We start from the raw sequence: 18,042 nt of genomic DNA on the forward strand, positions 1-18,042 counted from the left end.
AGCAAGGTGTACAAACACTTTCCCTTCATTTACAAAGTGTGCTATGGGCTGTTACACAAAAAAAAAAGATACCTGAAACCTTTCACTCTTATTATGATCTCACCTACAAAATGAGTATCTAGTGACAAATGTTTCCAGAATTAAGTAGTACTTAAAATCAGAGTTTAAGTGTTGTCTGATCACTTTAGTTTCGAGTATATCAGTCATTATAAACCACACAAAGCATTATTCTAGGACAATTATTTTATATCAATTTGTTTGACTAATGATGTCAAATGAAAACATTTGGAGTTTTTTAGCCAGTCCAAACTGATAACCAAGATTCATCTCAGTATGAGGAGACATGGTGAAGAGAATGCTCAGCACCAAGTGAAAGAAATTCACGTTATAAACTGAATAGTACTGCAATGCGTTTTGAATGTGTTATGAAAAGGAGAAATATTTATCACTTGATTGGAAACAAGTCTCATAGAATGATTTTGCCACCCTTGGACCATCATTTTCTTCAGTGCACATCCATGAAGTGACTTAACCTGGGTGAAGCTCCATGACAGTTTCTCAGTGTATTTATTTTACTAAATACAGTGTTTGCTTGTTGGGTGAGCAAAGTGGCCTCAAAGCAAATGGAAGGTACACTTGCTTTTTCTGATGTTGATTTTCATCTGCACTAAGAGCTTGATAGCTTCTCAACTTTCAATAGCTGTGCCAGCGTATAGTACAGTTTTGTTCTTTGATTTGTTAACTCAATAACTATAATGTTGTCATCTCTGAAATGAACTGTTTGGGAAGGTGAAAGTAAAGAAAGTTTAAAACTGCTCTCAGTTAAATCACTTATTTTAAACTTCCTTTACCTTGCCTTTCCTGATCAGTCATTTCAGAGGACCAAGATTTCCTATACAAGAGGAACAGTGGTGGTATAATTTTACTTACAAATATAGTATTTGCAAAGTGGATCTTTTGAGACAATGAGCAGCACTAACTTCTAAGAGATTTTTCTTCCAGCAAAACAAAATTTCAGTGGGGAAATGCTACAATTTCTGAAATATGTTTTACTTCTAATAGATGTTTTAGAGTATGTTTAACAAGAACATGTTTAATACCTACATTAACCTATACAGAACACATCATGCAGACATCAACACCTGTCCTAACAATGAATTTTCTTTGGCAATGAGATATTCCATGTTCCTTTCTGTGCCTATTTTGTGTTGAAAGATTTATTGTAGTTCACTGTAACCTTACATACAACCAGGGAAACAATTGTTCTCTTCAGGTGCGGTGGTAGAAGAGCTAATGTTACTAACATTTGATCATCTGCTATGTTTGATAAATGGCTTTCAGCTGAACAATCTGAGTGGCATTATAAAAAACTTCTCTTTGATGTATTTGCTGGATCAGGAAATTGAAATCTATACTTCTACAAAATTATGTTACAGTCTTACAGGAGATATAAGCTCTTTGATTTGCTTCTTGGATATACATAACATATATATACATATACATATATATCTTGCATTGTTGTTATTGCATAAAAGAAATAATAATTAAAACTGCTCCTTAAATTTAAATAGCATGTCTTAAGAAGTAGGCTGTGCCAGTGAAATGCAGAGGAGTTAAAATAAAATAAATAAATAAATAAATAAATATCAGAAAAATTCAGATGTAGTAGCTGCAAAAATTTTCCAAAACTTCAAATCCCCTTGTTGTCAGACTGAAGTCCTAGTTGAAAATTATTCTAGAGTTTTTTCTAGTTACAACAAAGTTAGGAAGAAAATTCACCATAGAGGAGGCTAAAATATAGGTATTTTGAAGTTGTAAACCTCCTGTTTCTGCAAGAAGAACATTATTCCTGGAAGACATAGCTTGTGTTGTGACATGCCTGTATACAGCCGTAATGCCTACAAAATTGTATAACACTATTTTGCTGCATGAATCGTGTGACCATTTGGAAGTCTTTTAGCATGAACTTTCACTGTATTAAGTTATCTTGGTGATGGTTTATGATTGTATTACTTCAAAGAGAGGCAGAACAACTGCATAAAAGTTTATGCCACATTCGTTTGACATGCAAAAAATATAAACATTTCTAAATATCTGGAAAATTGGGAAGTCAAAGTATGAAAATAGAAATGGTGATTCGCAACATATCCTACCAATTTTCTGTCACAGACAATGGAGAACAGGCAAATTGGAAGATCATTGCTACTTCTCCAAAGCACCTTGGAAACAGAAATTAATTAATGTAAGAGAGGGAAAAAAAAAAAAAAAAGTCTACTGCATATCACTTAGAGAAATGCTGCCATCCGTAAATTAAAAATGTATGACTGGAGCTGCATAGCATCTGCCTACCTAAAGATACATCTGTAAATAGTGTGGAAGACCAGAGAACTGAAACAATGGATCACAGATGGGTCATGAAAAGAATGTTAATATTAATTATGCAATTCTAAACAATTTACAAGTCCCGGATATCTAAGAATTAGTCTTTATTCTTAGAAGATTTGACCTAGATTATACCATTTAACTTCCTATTTCTTAACGTTTATGGGATACTACTTCGTATTAAAAGTTATACCTACAAGTATGGAAAAGAATTATTATTCAACATTTGTTCTCTGTTTATCTCACCTTTATCTCCTTATCACTGGGAACAGGGAGATACAGATTAAAATGAGAATGGAGTTTCAATAAAATTGAACTTTTTCTCAAGATTAAAAAACACTCTGAATTTATGTGCTTATTTTTTCTGAGCCTTTTATTTTCTGGTTCTAGTCAAAACAAGATGGGCTGGAAATAAAAGAGAGCATATAGGTCAACTTGAAAGAGTGGTGACTAGTCTTTAGTGTTTCACCACTTGCCCAAACAGAAATGTTAAACTTATCTAGAGTTGCTTGTACTTGGCTGTGTTCATAAAATATTTAAAATTGCTAAATATTTTTCTTGCCTGTTATATTACTCTCAGTTCACATTGTAAGGTTCCTTTGGGCCTTGCTTTCTAATAATATGAGTACGATTTTTCAAATATGATTACCTGTCATGAGTAGAAGCATCTTGTTCTGCTAATTATTCAAATGCTGGTGGTAATTCTAAGGTTTATTTACACTTCCCATGATGTCACCCTGAATTACTAACAAAACAAAACAAAACAAAACAAAATAATTGTCTTAAACAGTATGCTTAGATTTAGGTCCCAAATCCTCTCTTCAGTAATAAAACAGCTTTTATCCTTGTTTATGTTTATCACACTGTTCAAGATATTTGAATATTGAGTTGTCTGTCCATGTAGGATCATTGTACAGCTTGTGTCCTATCTGAGAATATCCTATAAGTAAGGATGGCCTTAGCCAGAAGTGAAGCAGAGCAAGGCTTTCTGAGGGTGGGCAGATAAAGATGAAGCTGTTTGAGAGCATAGATCATGTGAAAAAGTCAGCAAACAGCATGGCTCTGAGTGAGTCCTGGTTTGAGCATGCTGGTCCCATCTGTCTGTAATCACTGCTGCTTCCCCCGGTGGAACATTTCATACTTCAGGGTTGTGTTGATCAGCAGCAAATTGCTGTCATGAAAATGACTGTGCCTACTCCAGCCCATTTCTTTTTGGCAACAGCTTTGGAAAACCCTGTTTATTGTTCTCTGGTAGACAGATGAATTTTAAAAGAAAAGGTTGCTACCCCTTCCTATTTTGGCAGGTTGATTTCTGTTTGAAGAAATAATCACTCTTTCTGTTTTCTCCTGTCTTTCACCAGTCCCTCACTCATCCTTTCTAAAATATTCCCTTTGTAACCTTACACTGCTGGAGAGATTGATAGATGCTAATAATAGTGTAATAATGCATACATGGATCTCTGACAATCATTTTACATTTAAACACAGCCAGGTGCAGGTTGCTCACATAGTGATTCTTCCAGCAGTTCCCAAATGCCAGTTACAGTTTGTTTAATTAAAAGGCATTACTGCTCTATGAAAATGAACTCTAGCCTGTTGAGCTTCTTACAAATATAATTCATCACACTGCTGACTGCAGAACAAACTGTTTAGCAGGTGGGATCCTGCTCATGATATTACATGCCTCTGTCTTCTTGGCCAAGCTATGCTTTGTGTGGTGAATGGTTCTGTTTTCCTAAGACTTGCCTTGAGTATATCAGAAAAAATCAGGAAACCGCAATAGTCCATGACTTTTTTATTTGCACAAGTGCTGAAACAGTTAATTTTTCTAGTGTTAAAGATACTGTATAAGTACAAATCAATATCAAGGAAAGCTCTTATCAGTTATGTTTAAGTCAGCTGAAAATTTACTTTTAATTATGATCAATTACACTCTGGGGTCAGTCTGTCTTACACAGCAGAACTACTGCTCACTCAGAACAGCTAAAGAATGCAATAGCATAAATGGATTAAGGTGCCACTTTTGAACTGCAAGTAGCAGCAGTAGAGAAAATTCTAAATTGTAATCCATTCTTCACAATTTACCTTCCTATGCAATAAAATGGCTGGACTTGATAATCTTATGGGTCTTTTCCAACCTAAATTATTCTATGAAAATCAGAGGAAAAAATTGAATGAATATTACTTTGATTTGGGATATACCCTGGAGTTTTTATGCTTGGCAGATAGCAAGCTTTCTGTCAAAAGTTATTTAATTTTTTACTGTATTCCTGTGAATGGCAACTGGCCATTGCACTGGCATCTTGAAATTCACAAGAAGTGTTGAGCAAAACTGGGAAACCAGCACCCTCCCGGCATGCATAGCTTTCATTTCCAAACTTCTGCCACTTATGTGGAAAATGATTCCCTTTTTCTTTCCCACTGTTCTATCCAATTTAAATACTACCTGAAGATGTTACTCATCTGGGCTGAGATAAAAACAGGCTATTCTGTTATGAGTTGAAGTTGTCATTTGTGCTTCACAGTTAAAGAATATGCAAATAATTCTTCAGGTGCACAGTGAGCATTCTCTCCCCCAGAACCATGAAGCACTTTGCGTCCGCTAACGAATGTTCCACAAGTCTCTGAATGAGACAAAGAGCAAAGCTGAGCAATGCTTAGCTTGACAAAATGCTGATGAAGTGCTGACTCGGACCTTGCTCCACAACAACAGAGAGCCTTATCACTCAATACGGAAGTGATGAACAGGAATCTCTTCAAGTTATAGCACTACTTAGTTCTGTATTAGCACTGAGAGATAAAGGATCGTGTTTCCCTGCTAAATTACCTAACATAATTGGAACTATGCTCTCAGCTATATCTTCATTACTTAATAATATCTAGAACTTTGGTACTTTCATCTTCAAACTCTGAGTAGTTATTTACTCATTATACACTCAATCTTTGTTTCTTTAAATTAAAGAGCCATATGCATTGCACACATAAGGTGCTTCATTCCTTTTCTTATTGAATGGATTCCAAAACCAAAGGCAGAGATGGAGATTTTTATGCAGACAAAGAGGATGCAACTCCTAGACAGCATAAATATACTAGCTCTGCCCTGGAATAACCCTTACTGTTATTCCTAGCTTTGATGTGAAAAGATACAGATGACTCATCCACCATTTCTGTGTGAGAAAAGTAGATTATATCTCAGTGCAGCACAGTTATAGGTTTCTTGTTGGACAAAAAAAAAATAAGTTGTAGGCTTTTTTTTGTCTTTTTTTTTTTTAACTAAATAGATAAAATGTCTGAAAATCAGAATGTAAGAGGTTGTATGCTTCAAATGAATACCCCAACCTGTTAGGCAAAATAGCTGCCAATGTAGGTGTTCTGTATATATCACATCTGTAGTTGGTAAAAATTTTTTAGCAGGGACAGTTTAAGCAGCTTTATGCTCTAGTCAAAATCAGGATTTGGTCCAGAGATGTATAGTTTTAAAATAAAACATACATTTTTATTCTTACAATTGTATTTTCCTATAATAATGTACTTATAATAGGGATATAATCTATATCATGTCATGTAGTTAAATGTGTTGTGGTCAAAGAATATGAATAGAAATGGAGATGCTGGGGTGATTTAAGTTAGCTATCTGCTTTTCTTTTGGAGCAACATTTCCCTGTCTCCTTTGCATAGATATTATTTAATCCCCAAAAAAAAAAAAAAAAAGTAACAACATTTATTCTAACATCGTATCACATCTTCAAGCAATGTTGAAACTCCGTACTGATTACATTTCTGCTTTTTGCATAATTTTCTACTAATATGATAATTGATACAGGATGAAAGAATGGTCAGAAAGTTCACTTGACATCTTTTCTTCTTTGTCAATTCTTGCCCTTATCTGTTGTGACTTTAATAGAGAGCTGCAAGAGCAGCTGCGATAAAACTACCTGTTGGAAGGAACTGCTTCTTTCAAGGCTGCTCCCAGTTGGTGGCAAAAGAAAAAAAAAAAATAGACTGTCACTTGTATCCAGATGCAAATCCTGAGCTGTAAAAGTGCCCTTCCACTCTGCAGTCTCTTACATGAAGATCCATGAGAACATCATGCACCAAGTAGATTTTCAAAAGGCCTGACCACCTGGCAGTTGCAAAAATCTTAGCCAACATAGCAAAATTTCACAGACATTTAAATGAACAGAATCTATTTTCTGAACAGGTAATTTAGGAGCTGCCATCTCTTTTAAATCTTCATGAGAGCTTAAGCTTGGACATGGAGGGACTGAGTAGATGGTTATATTGTTGGACAATGGTGGGATTTAGAAGAACAACTGACTTCTCCATTACACATTTGGAAATCTGATTGAAAACATCAGCCAACACCTGGAAAAGGAAGTTCTCAAGATGCAGATTAAGATCTGCAATAGGTGGAACGAACTCTAGCAATAATGGTTAAATCAGACATTATTCCCTTCTTTAATCAGGGAAGAATGTTTCCTGTCTCTTGTGGCATTCTGCACTTGAATACCAATGAAATGCTTCACAGATGCCTGTGTGGGAAGGGTGAGTCCTTTGAATTTAGGTGCACTACACCAAGAGCAGGATGTGAGCAGCCGGGCGGGAAAAGAACACATTTTCTTTTAAAATCTGCAATTGTGTATGCATGTTTAGAAACTGTCCACTTTCTGATGTACATGCACAAGTTGCACGGGGAAATACATTTTTATTAAATACTATTGCACAACTGTTAAAATTCATTAAAATATTAGCAATCAGTGGCATTCCAAAAAGCTTACCAGGGTCAATCCCAAAGAAACATTTTTTTTTGCCTTTGCACCAGCATTGTCTGATTTGTCAGTGCAGAAGATAACACTGTATTTTGTTATAAACTTGTGCAGTTATTGGCCAGTAAGCTTTCCCATATTTCTTTCTGATGAGGGGAGGAAGAGTAAGTTTTCATGTGGCATTTCTGTGGTATAGAAGACATACTTCTCTGACATTATTGATGGATGGTGTCCCTAGATATAGTTCCAAAGCAAAATTGTGCTAAGGTTGTTAAAATGTTTTCCACAATTCATACTAGCAATATAGATGGCTTTTCTGTCATCTTTCTTGTCATGTGTGAAATAAGTCTATACCTCACTGACTCCAGTTGCTCGTCTGTGACCATTTCTGTTGCTTTGTATGATGGAGGTTGTAAAGACTTGTACTGTGGCCAACTCTCTACAATATGACTAACTGTTCCAAGCAAAAGCACAGGACTGCCTCTTTGGTTGGGAAGCTATATTTTTCCTACTCCTTTTCAAAATCAACAGGCTGGGGATGTTGTCCTAATTACTATTTACCTTATAAGGTGTAGAAAATTTTAGCAAGATTTGACTTTCATGCTTTGTAATATCTAGCACTGGATGTTGCAGCAATGAAGAGGGTTTTCATGCATGAAAGTCAAACCTTTTTCTCTCTGGCTGCAAATTACATTCTTAAGCATATTTTATTGTACTTTAGCTACCAACTTATGGCACTGCTGAACATTACAGTCACGGGCTAAAGCTCCAGCCAGAAAAAGAAGTATCTCTTTAACCACTTCTTTCTTTCAAACTGTTAATCACGAACCTTGTGTTGGTGTAGTGTGTAATAAACTTTCAACAGTACTAGACAAATGTCAGAGCAGGCTGCTGACAGACCAGAACAGTCTAGCAAGCATTATCTGCAAAAAAAGATGGTTTCACTTCTTCTCTCTTAAGAAAGGAGATGACACATACATGACAATTAAATTGGCAGCAGGTGACGCCTGAAATGTGTTTTTGGTCAACTACTAAAATACACTTTACTTGGGTCACTGTAACAGAATACCAATAAAGCATGTGTACATTTAAAGTTGACTAGCTAGTCTTTGCAAATACTGGTGTTTCAAAGGGTTTCTAAATCCTAGTTCAGATCTGAAGTAGTTCTGAGATCTGTAAATTACATGGAATCGTAATGTAATTAACTTGTTAATAAGCATTTTTGTTAATGCCTTTTATGGCATGAAATGAAAAACATCAGTACACACCTGCAGAACCATACCACTAAGGTGAAGAAAATTTCTAACTATTTGAAGCTAACATTTTTTGAAAGAAATGAGCTCTATCCTCATTATTAGCATATTTTTACAATTGCACAACTGTACTGCTGTGCAAACTAGTGACAAATTGGCCCACTCTAGCAAAATCACAGAATCACAAAATGGAGGTTGGAAGTGACCTCTAATGGTCATCTAATCCAAGCCCCCTGCCTAGCAAGATCACCTAGAGCACATTGCACAGGATGGAATCCAGGCGGGTTTTGAATATCTCCAGGGAAGGAGACTCCACAACCTCTCTGGGCAGCCTGTCTCAGTGCTCTCTCACCCTCACAGTAAAGAAGTGCCCTCTCATATTCAGCCGGAACCTCCTGTGCTTCAGTTTGTGCCCATTGCCTCTTGTCCTGTCTCTGGGCACAACTGAAAATAGACAGGCTTGACACCCTCCCCTCATATATTTATGCAGATTGATGAGGTCTCCCCTCAGTCTTCTCTTTTCCAGGCTAAACAGGCCCAGTTCTCTCATCCTGTCCTCATACAACAGGTGCTCCAGTCCTTTAATCATCCTAGTAGCCCTAAAATATTTGCTTCCATGTTTGCAAATGTAACTAAAATATACCTCACCTAAGACAATCAGGTACAATGAGGACCCTTAAATATCTGGTTGCAAGGTGGTTTATTTGCACATAACCATTAGATGTAAATAAACAAGACTGATGCTAGTAACTAAGCATATAGGATGGTTCGTATTTGTAGAAAACTGTATTTCAACTTTCAGCTTTAACTGTTCCACAGACTTCATTTGTCCTGTGTCAAAGGATGAAGACATTTATGGGCAAGAGGACACAGCAAATGAGCTAGCAGGCTGCATGTTGTACCATATCAAAGAAGAGAGAATAACCTAAACTCTTCTTGATGGTCCTAGTTTTAAGAATACTTTAAAAGTAATTTTTTCCTAATTGTCCTCCTGAGTTACTGATTTTAGCCAAAAAAAAAAAAAAAAGAGTTATTGCTGCTAATTAACATTTAATACTAACCAGTTCATCATTTTATCTCTGTTGTAAGAGGCCAACTCTCAGAAAAACAAATTTCATACTGTTAGAATAAGTAGAAAGAACTTCAGCACTAGTGTCCTAAGAATTTTTTGGTAAGCAGTTTACTTAACATTACTCTTTTTCAGTCAAAAATAAGGTCAGCTTAAAGGAAGAGGCATTTTCCACATTCATTCAAAGGCTGAGCACCTTCCTGAGCAGCTCTGCAGTGACATTATGTAAGAATACCAGAGCTGCAACTGGGCTCAGCACCAGTGTTCATCTAGTATTCCAGGTCATCTACCAGACAGATAATTAAGAGAGGATGGAAAGCATATATGGCATTTCTTCCTAATACTCTCTAAGTTTATGATTCTTTTCAGCTCAGAGAATTTCCTGAGGGCAACATTTTTAGGAATACTGCTTAGTACAACCAGAAGGCACTTTTTTCCATTTGGCATTTGTGTTCATTGCCTGAGAACAAGCACATTAGTTCTTTCTTTCAAAAAGAAAGCAAATGCTTTTGGTTTTGTTTTGTTTTGTTTGTTTGTTTGTTTTCAGATTTAAAGCTGGGCAGAGAGTGGCAGAACATGGTTACGTGCAGTCTCTCAGGTCTTGTCTACCTGGATTCAGTCTGCTCTCTACCTCCTGTCCCTGACTAGTAAGTCACAGGTTCCAAACTTTTCCAGGACACTTTCTTGCTGTAGTAATGCCATGACCTTATAAAGTGTAAGACTGGGGAGAGAGAGAGAGAGAGAGAGAGAAATGGGAGTCAAGTATAGTATTTGGGATGACAAGTAGAGAGTCAGCAAGCCTGTCCCCCACTCACGCTCCAGCAACTTATTCACGCTGTCTTATGACTGCTTAACTCAACTACTCCCACCACTACCTCCTGCAGACATGTTTTGTAACAAAGCAGCATCTGCTTATGTACGTTTTGTGTAGGATCTGATCCACCAGGCATGCTCAGAGGATACCTACTGCATCAAGCCCTGCAGGTGAGACAGGCAAAGGAATGCCTATTTTGTGGTTCCCACTGGACATGAGTAGGAGGTACGTGTCACGTCCTGTCAATACCGAGATAATGAGGCACGTGGCCAAGGCAGATCATTAGTAAAAATTTCCTTAATAAAAGTTGTTTTTTTTTTTGCCTTTGAGACAAGGTGGCAAAAAAAGAGGAGTTAGGGAAATCAATTTAGTTGTAAGTCCTTATTCAGAAGCCTATCTTTTTTTGAATCTATTCCTAAAGTCTTGGTTCATTCTAATACTGCATATATGTATTCCATATATAAGTATTCACTGCAGTATAAGCATATCTTCTTTGCTCTGCACTTTGTTATGCAGAGGATAAAGCCTGGGGGTGAGGCTTATTAATAAATCACTCTGCTTGGGAAAGTAGCCACATGGTGTAGACTTCACAGAGCGAAAAATGTAATTGTGTTGTCCCTCACAGCCCAGGGCAACAACTCTGCTTTTTCCTATAGGCTGCTCACTCTTGGACCACAGGCACTTAGACTCCAGCTGAGGTGAGTTTGAGACATCTCTGTTCAGTAGCAGTTAGTTCTTAGAAGTTGCTTTCTATCAGCAGAAGAGAGAAGGTGCAAACAAAGTGCAAAATGATCTCCCCACTGCTGCTCCCATCCTGCTCCTGCCAGAGTCTGGCTGTACATGAGACTCAAGTGTCAAGGGCATTCACAGGCCCATGCTAGGAAGTGCCAATACAGCCTCTGTTTCAAGGAACGCTGGAGTGCACAGATAAGCCTGTCGAGGTTCAAAACTGCACCACTCACATCACTGATGCCTGACTTCTGCTGCAAAATGCACAAAGGCTGGCTCTCAGTTGCCTTGCATTTTGTGATCCTGTCTACCTGTGCTAAATGAATAAAAATAGTACAACCAGCAGGGAAATGCCAGTTCAGTTTTGTAACATTTTGCACTTATCTGCAAATGTAGGTGTGATTCCAGAAGCAAAGTACATGCTTATCTGAAGCAGAACCATATATTTACACTGAGCAGGAAGGTTTAATTGTCTGAACTGTCTGTGGGGTTTGCCTCTGCTTGAGACACCTGAGTGTCTCAAGAACACAGACTTCTTTTATGGATCCTTTGTTGGGATCAAAACATATCAGAACAAGAGTAATTTTGAGGCCATACAGTGTTCTGGCATGTTGGACAGACATCCAGGGCATGATGATCAGACTGCTAGAACAAAAGCCCAGTGTTTTTTTCTTCAGTTATTGATTCAGTCTTGAAGAGGTGATAAATATAACCATGGTTTTGTTGCTTAGCTTTCCAATGTTGAGTACATTGAAAAATCAAGACATTCTTACCTATATTTTTTTAAGAAGAGACAGATAAGTCTTTTAAAACTCCAAGCTTGCATATAACTTTTAGAAGTTTAGATAGTTTAAAGTCTGTTTACATATTGTCTAAGTCAAATATGTATTTCAAGTCCAGTAACAGCAAATACTAAAATATCATGAACATACTAATAATAGACTTGTCTGAGTTCAGTGCTTTATAGCTGATTTATAGGAGAATATGAAAGCTGATTTATAGGACAATGTGATAACAATATTAATATCCTAAGTACTGACCAATCCCAGGCTCCTGTTAAAAAATGACAGACCTGAACTTCTGTCATTTTGAATCGGTGTGGCTGTTCAGCAACCAGCTCTGGAAATGACCATTTTTAGCCATCGCTTAATCAACTGAATTAATTGAATCACTGTCCCAAGTGTTGTGGTTAAAGATAAAAACACTTAGGAAGGTACAAAGGAAGAGGTGAACAGACAGTATGACCATTCCAGCGGTGATCCAGATGACCTGCTAACACTGCATTTTCTGTAAAAAATACTTTTTTTGTAGTCATTTGACTCTCTGTAATTATAACTTTTCCTATTCTTAGGTGGATTTCAGTGCTATACTGCTCAATACTTAGTTTTCCAGATTCATGAACACTAAGAACAAACACTGGAACTTTATATCTCAGAGAAGGTACCTACAACTCACTGGGGTGGCAAAAACTGTGGCTTAAGTTTATGAGCAGGTTTCCCTGACATTGCTATTGGCAGGTACTAGGAATCCAGCATGTCAATTCCTTCTGCAAATTATGCCTGTTTGGGAGTCACAGGACAGTGTCTATGGGTAAGAATATGAAGGGAAAGTTCAGGAGGCCTCTAACAAACTTAGTCCAGTCCTAGCAGAAGTTTTTGAGTTCAGAGAGTGCAATGATGCTGGAGAGTCAGGAGCACAACCAGCCCTGACCATCCACCAAAGAAGCGTGGAGGGGAATGATGTTACTTCATGACTTCTCCAGTAAAACCACAGACATCTTCCCCGCTCTTCTGCCCATAGTTTTGGGGATTGCAGTGATACACTTCAGAGGACAGAGTGATATACAGTGTGCCACCCAACCTAAGGCCTTTGCTTTTACTGTTACACCAGAAACATTTTTATCAGTACTTTGCAGCATCTGCCTTCTTTGGAACACTGTTACTTTTGTGGCTGTTTTTCATTTTATTTTCTCTGTGTCTTAGCATTAGCCATCCCTTCAGGTTTTGTGAGCTTTGCATGTATTGTAGCGTGTTCACTTCTCCAGATCACTAACAAGCAAAGGGAGATGGCAATGAGTCTAACCACCCCAGAAGCTTTCCTTCTCTTAACAAACACTACCTAATTCTTCACTCTGCCTGATTCTTCTTTCCCATCTCTCTCTTTAAATATTAATAAGCTAATCCTTTATCTGGCTGAATATTGACTTGCACTTTGTAACGTTAAATGTTAGCTTTACCTGTGATACTGTACTGGAAAATATCATAAAGACCAAACACATTATGTCTGTCTCTTCACCCATATCCATTCTGATGCAATGTTCAGAAAGGCATTAATCAGGTCTGTTAACCAGGCCTGCCCTTCCATAACAGACGTCAGCAGGCCCTGCCTGGGTAAGATCTGTAGCTAATTTAGCAGAAAGTGACCTTTCAGAGCATACTGGAAGGCCAGTGGAGTGTGTAAGTGTGGGATTAGAGGAAAGGATCTGTGCTGAAACTGGGAATGAGGGGAGACCTGTGTGAAAGCTCTGGCTGAGCTCCATTGCTGTGCACAGTGCACAACAGTGTCTCACATGAAATGAACATTGCACTACTTAGCAATATACCGAGCAATCCAAGGATTTTTGCTCCGCATCATCTGGAAGCCATCACAGGGACAGCCTGTTCAGACACACACTCACATATACACACACAAAGTAATTATGAAGAGAATTACATTTATTTCAAGGAAATAAGTATCATTTCTGTTCTGCTTTGTATGGGAAAATATAGGATGCATTCAAACCTATTCACTTGTTAAGTATTAGAAAACAAACACTTCAGTCATGTGCTGAAGAAAATAATTACTTTATATATGCAGAGAAAGAGCTTATGTCCCTGTTGCAATCAGAAAGTCACTTCCCCAGCTCTGGAGCTGCCATTGTGGTCAGATTTAATGTTTCAATGAAGATAATTTCACTCATGCTGAGAAGGTGGATGAACAGGGAGACCAGGAGCTCCTGGTCTTTTCCTTTAATCAGGGTTTTGAACTGTGATCATTTCTCATGGATAAAATATTTCTGACTACCTGAGCACTGTAGCGTCAGCCTGTACGAATGAGCTGAGGCCAGCCCTCAGGTCCCAAGTGAGGTGGATTTGCCTGCTGCATGGGCCAGGCTGGACATGGTGGTGGGCCAGACTGGACATGTTGGTGGAACAGGCTGGACACAGGGGAACCCCAGCAGCCTGCCTGCTCCAGGGGATGGTTGCTATGGGAATGTTCTCCTTGTGGTATTGCCCCTAGAAAGAAAAGGCTGGAGGGGTTGTCATGGAAACCCCGTTCCCATAAACTGGGCTGATGTCTTCCTGCATTTTCATCCCTAACATGTCCTACCATGGAGCAGAGATGCTACCCCAGACACGTTTCTCTGCCCCACACCATCCCCACAGCTGTGCCATCCCCAGCTGCACATGGATGCTCCTGCTGGGCCCCCCAGGCTCCTCCCAGGGGGAAGGGAGACACCTCCTACTGTCACCATGCCACAGCAGCTCATGTCCAGGGACAGTCATTGGACAGTCTAATACTTGGGACCTAATTCTTCTTAAGAAATGCCTGAAATTGGAATTTGGTGGCTGTGCTGGCGATGGAAGTGCTTGGCATGTGGTTGCAGGAAGATGTTGCTGGGTCTGTACATCTATTTGGTGGTATATATACATTCTCAGGCCAAGATTGTGTCATACAATAAAAATAGCTGCATTTTTTTTCCTCTACAAATACTGCCTGTATGCCTCACAGTATTCACATTCCCCAAAACTCCAGAAGATGTGAGGTTTCTGGATGAGACTGTTATGGGAAGGAGCTCTCTAAACCAATTCTGTAGAAAGGCTGTAGTTAGTCAATGTGGAAAAAATATTCAAAAAGACAAGTATTCCATGGAATATTCAAATACATAGGAGTGCTTTCATCACAGGTATACTAGAAGTTTTTCTGAACACCAAACATCAAAGATCTTGACTGTGTGACTTAAGGCCCATTTAATGAATCCCTGTTTATCCCCAGAATATCTGAGCAAATTGACTTATTTTAAGGGACATTTGGACTTAATCTTTGCAGGTCCCTTCCAACTGAACTATTCTATTCTATTCTATTCTGTTCTGTTCTGTTCTTTTCTATTCTATATAATAGGATAATAGGGGTGGGCAGATGTAGTCTGAAGAATCTTAATACTGACACTGCTGAAAAACTCCAACAAAAAGTACTTTCAGAGTCACTGACACATACACAGTACGTGGCTTCTTGCATGCACATTTTAGTTAATGAGTGATCTATTAAAAAATAAATCATAAATGTTTGCATTCAAAAATTTATCAGCACTCAGGATTTAGGACTGTCAGGAGGTCATGAACATACTTTGAGATGACAAACACCTGCTTTGACACTGATTCTGAGAATTGTATGATGTGGTCACCTACTGCTGAATCAACAAAGGGGCAGAAACAGGCTCTTGTTAAGGATGAGATTCCATATATATCTTTGCTGTTGTTATACATCTGCTGTTGCTTACCCAAGGGAAGCAAAACATGTAACTGCAGATGGTCTCACATAATCAAGTGAACTTAGGAAAGTGCCCAGGTCAAGGGATTTTGAGTTCTATCTTTTTACAGAGACATATTTATATCTTAATATATTTTTGAATGCAGAACTCTTGTTGCTCTCTAAGCGGTATTACTGCACAATTAACTGTATGGAAAATACCTACAGAAAACTAGAAATTACCCTACAATGTTATCCTAACATAAGATTCTCCATTTGTAGCTAGACAGAGTATGATCTTATTTCACATCAGGATCAGGCCATTTCCAATCAGCCCCAAAGAAAACTTATGTGTTTTGCTCTTCTGTGTGCTCACCATGTAGCACATAAAATTGTATCATAATATGACTTAAAAGATATGCAAACAAACACTCATTTTCACTGGACTTCAAACTTTATCTCTAAGGAAACAGGATCTTGTAGAAAAATAACATGGAGCAGTGTCTGGAATCATGGTGGGAGAAGAACACAGACATGTCCCAGCTAACACTTCTTAACTCATATCTGATTAGAAAATGTCCCCAGTGAGTTTGCTACAAATTTTGTCAGAGTGGGGAACTCGAGGGAACTCGAAGTTTTCAGTGAGTAGCTTGAAAGAAAGCAAGCTCTCTGAGTGCTCTGTGATATAAAGAACAAAACACAGACATTACAGATGATTCATCTTTGAAGAAAGAGCCATCTCACACAGAAACATCAGTACTGACAAAAAGACTAGGTACAGCATAGGGGGTGAGTTCATATTCAGAAGCAAGAGAATGCTAGTCCACAGCCATTCCTAAAGTATTATGAAATGACTTAGCTTCAAAGTAACAAAGAACTTTTAGAATATTTAATTTTAATGCAAAAAGCTATTGTTACTAATACCAAATTCCCCATGATTTAAAGCTGCATAAATTATTTTAAAAGAAGACACTGAAGCCAACTGTAGGCTAATTTAAATGAGCATCATAATTCTGGGTTCTAACAAACTTTAGAGAGAGTTTGGTTGCATACCTGTTCTTTTGCTTGAATATTAATGACTGAAAGACCTGAATAGTTATGTAGGTAAATTATATATACGAACTAAATTTTTTAGAACTTTATCTTGAATTTTCTGAGACCTGCTTTTCTCTGCCTAAGGGGTCAGTGTGGCACATACTGTTTCAAATACAGATATTCTACTCCTTCAATAAAATGAATGGAAAACAGACATTAATAAAAGAGACCTCTGACTAAGATTTCATTCCTCTGAAATTTTCATGTGGGAAAACAGTCATTGCTGCCATCCTGCATTTAATTTGATCTACTTTGCAGATTAAACACAATGGAATTTACAAGTATACATATTTACTTGTAGGGGACAGTAGATAGCATTGCAAACTCATTAGAACTAATATAATGGGGGTGGAAACATGACACATCCTTGTACAGATCCCCTGTACAGATCTTTGGTAAAGCCCCAGTTAATTCCTCTGTTTTGTTTCTTTCCTGGTCTTGACGTGAGAAGCACAATATACCCAGTGCTGGTAAGCAAATTTTAGGTCAATTTTGAAAGAAAAATATCGCAGTCAGTTTGGAGTGTGGAGTCAGTGTGTACCAGAAAGAGCAATGAGATTGTGCTGAGCAAGAGCAGCCAGCAGACAGCAAAGGGGATGAGGCAGAATTGAATCCAGAGCCTGAGAAATTGTCAAAGAGAGAGATCTGGACAAAGGAACAGAATAATGTGCAACATTAAAAGGGACAGATACTGGGCCTAGAGCCAGCTGTACTGCATCACTTACCTGAAATACTTTTGACAGATTGTCAAAGAGGGCTTGACCAGCGCTGACTTTGTGCTTGACACCTCTGACAGTGCCATTTTTGCTGAGAATATTGACTCGTTTTGTACCAAAACCCTTCTCTTTAGCAGCTCTGACTAAAATAAGCAAGTCATCTTGCTCGCTTTCGTTTTCATCACACTCGGACCCGACGTGTCCATTCTGCTGCCCTTCCACCTCGCTCAGCCGGCTGGTCTGGTCGGTCTCCGAGCTACTGGTGTATTCAGAGTCCAGAGAGTCAGTGGCCTCCCCATCAGCATAGACCTCCTTCAGCACCCTCCCGCTGTGAGAGGATGCCACGCGGAACCGAACCTTCCTTGACAGCTTCTCGCCTTCCGCCTTCACCTCGCTCTTAAACATCTTCTCTTCCACTGATATAAGCAGTTTGCATTGTTCCACTGTGGTGCCCATTGGATCTGCCAGTTTGTCACGCTTACCAACAATACCAGCACTGTTTCCTGCTGACAGGGGTTCTCATATTAAGCCAAAGAGGATCCCCAAGAACCTACACTGCTGTTCGGCGGTTAATAATGGATGTGTTTGTGCTATGGTTACCTTTAAACTAAAACCCGTAAAACGATATCTTCAATTAAATATTAAAGAGCCATTGTGTAGTTTTAGCACTAAAGAAGAAAGGGAGAAATTATATTCATTAAATAAAAAT

The 18,042-nt window shown here is 38.3% G+C and overlaps 1 protein-coding gene across 1 annotated transcript in view; it reads right to left on the reverse strand.

Annotated features, from left to right (window-relative positions):
* The window catches only part of GRXCR1 (glutaredoxin and cysteine rich domain containing 1), a 39,327-nt gene extending 21,538 nt beyond the window's left edge, over positions 1-17,789 (reverse strand). Inside the window, exon 1 of the mRNA XM_035552704.1 lies at positions 17,343-17,789. Coding sequence (XP_035408597.1) covers positions 17,343-17,789 — 447 coding nt within the window. The remainder of the gene's footprint in view (positions 1-17,342) is intronic.
* Between the last annotated feature and the right edge of the window lie 253 nt (positions 17,790-18,042).

The sequence above is a fragment of the Cygnus atratus genome, chromosome 4 (genome assembly GCF_013377495.2).
Source record: "Cygnus atratus isolate AKBS03 ecotype Queensland, Australia chromosome 4, CAtr_DNAZoo_HiC_assembly, whole genome shotgun sequence".
Taxonomy (NCBI): Eukaryota; Metazoa; Chordata; class Aves; order Anseriformes; family Anatidae; genus Cygnus; species Cygnus atratus.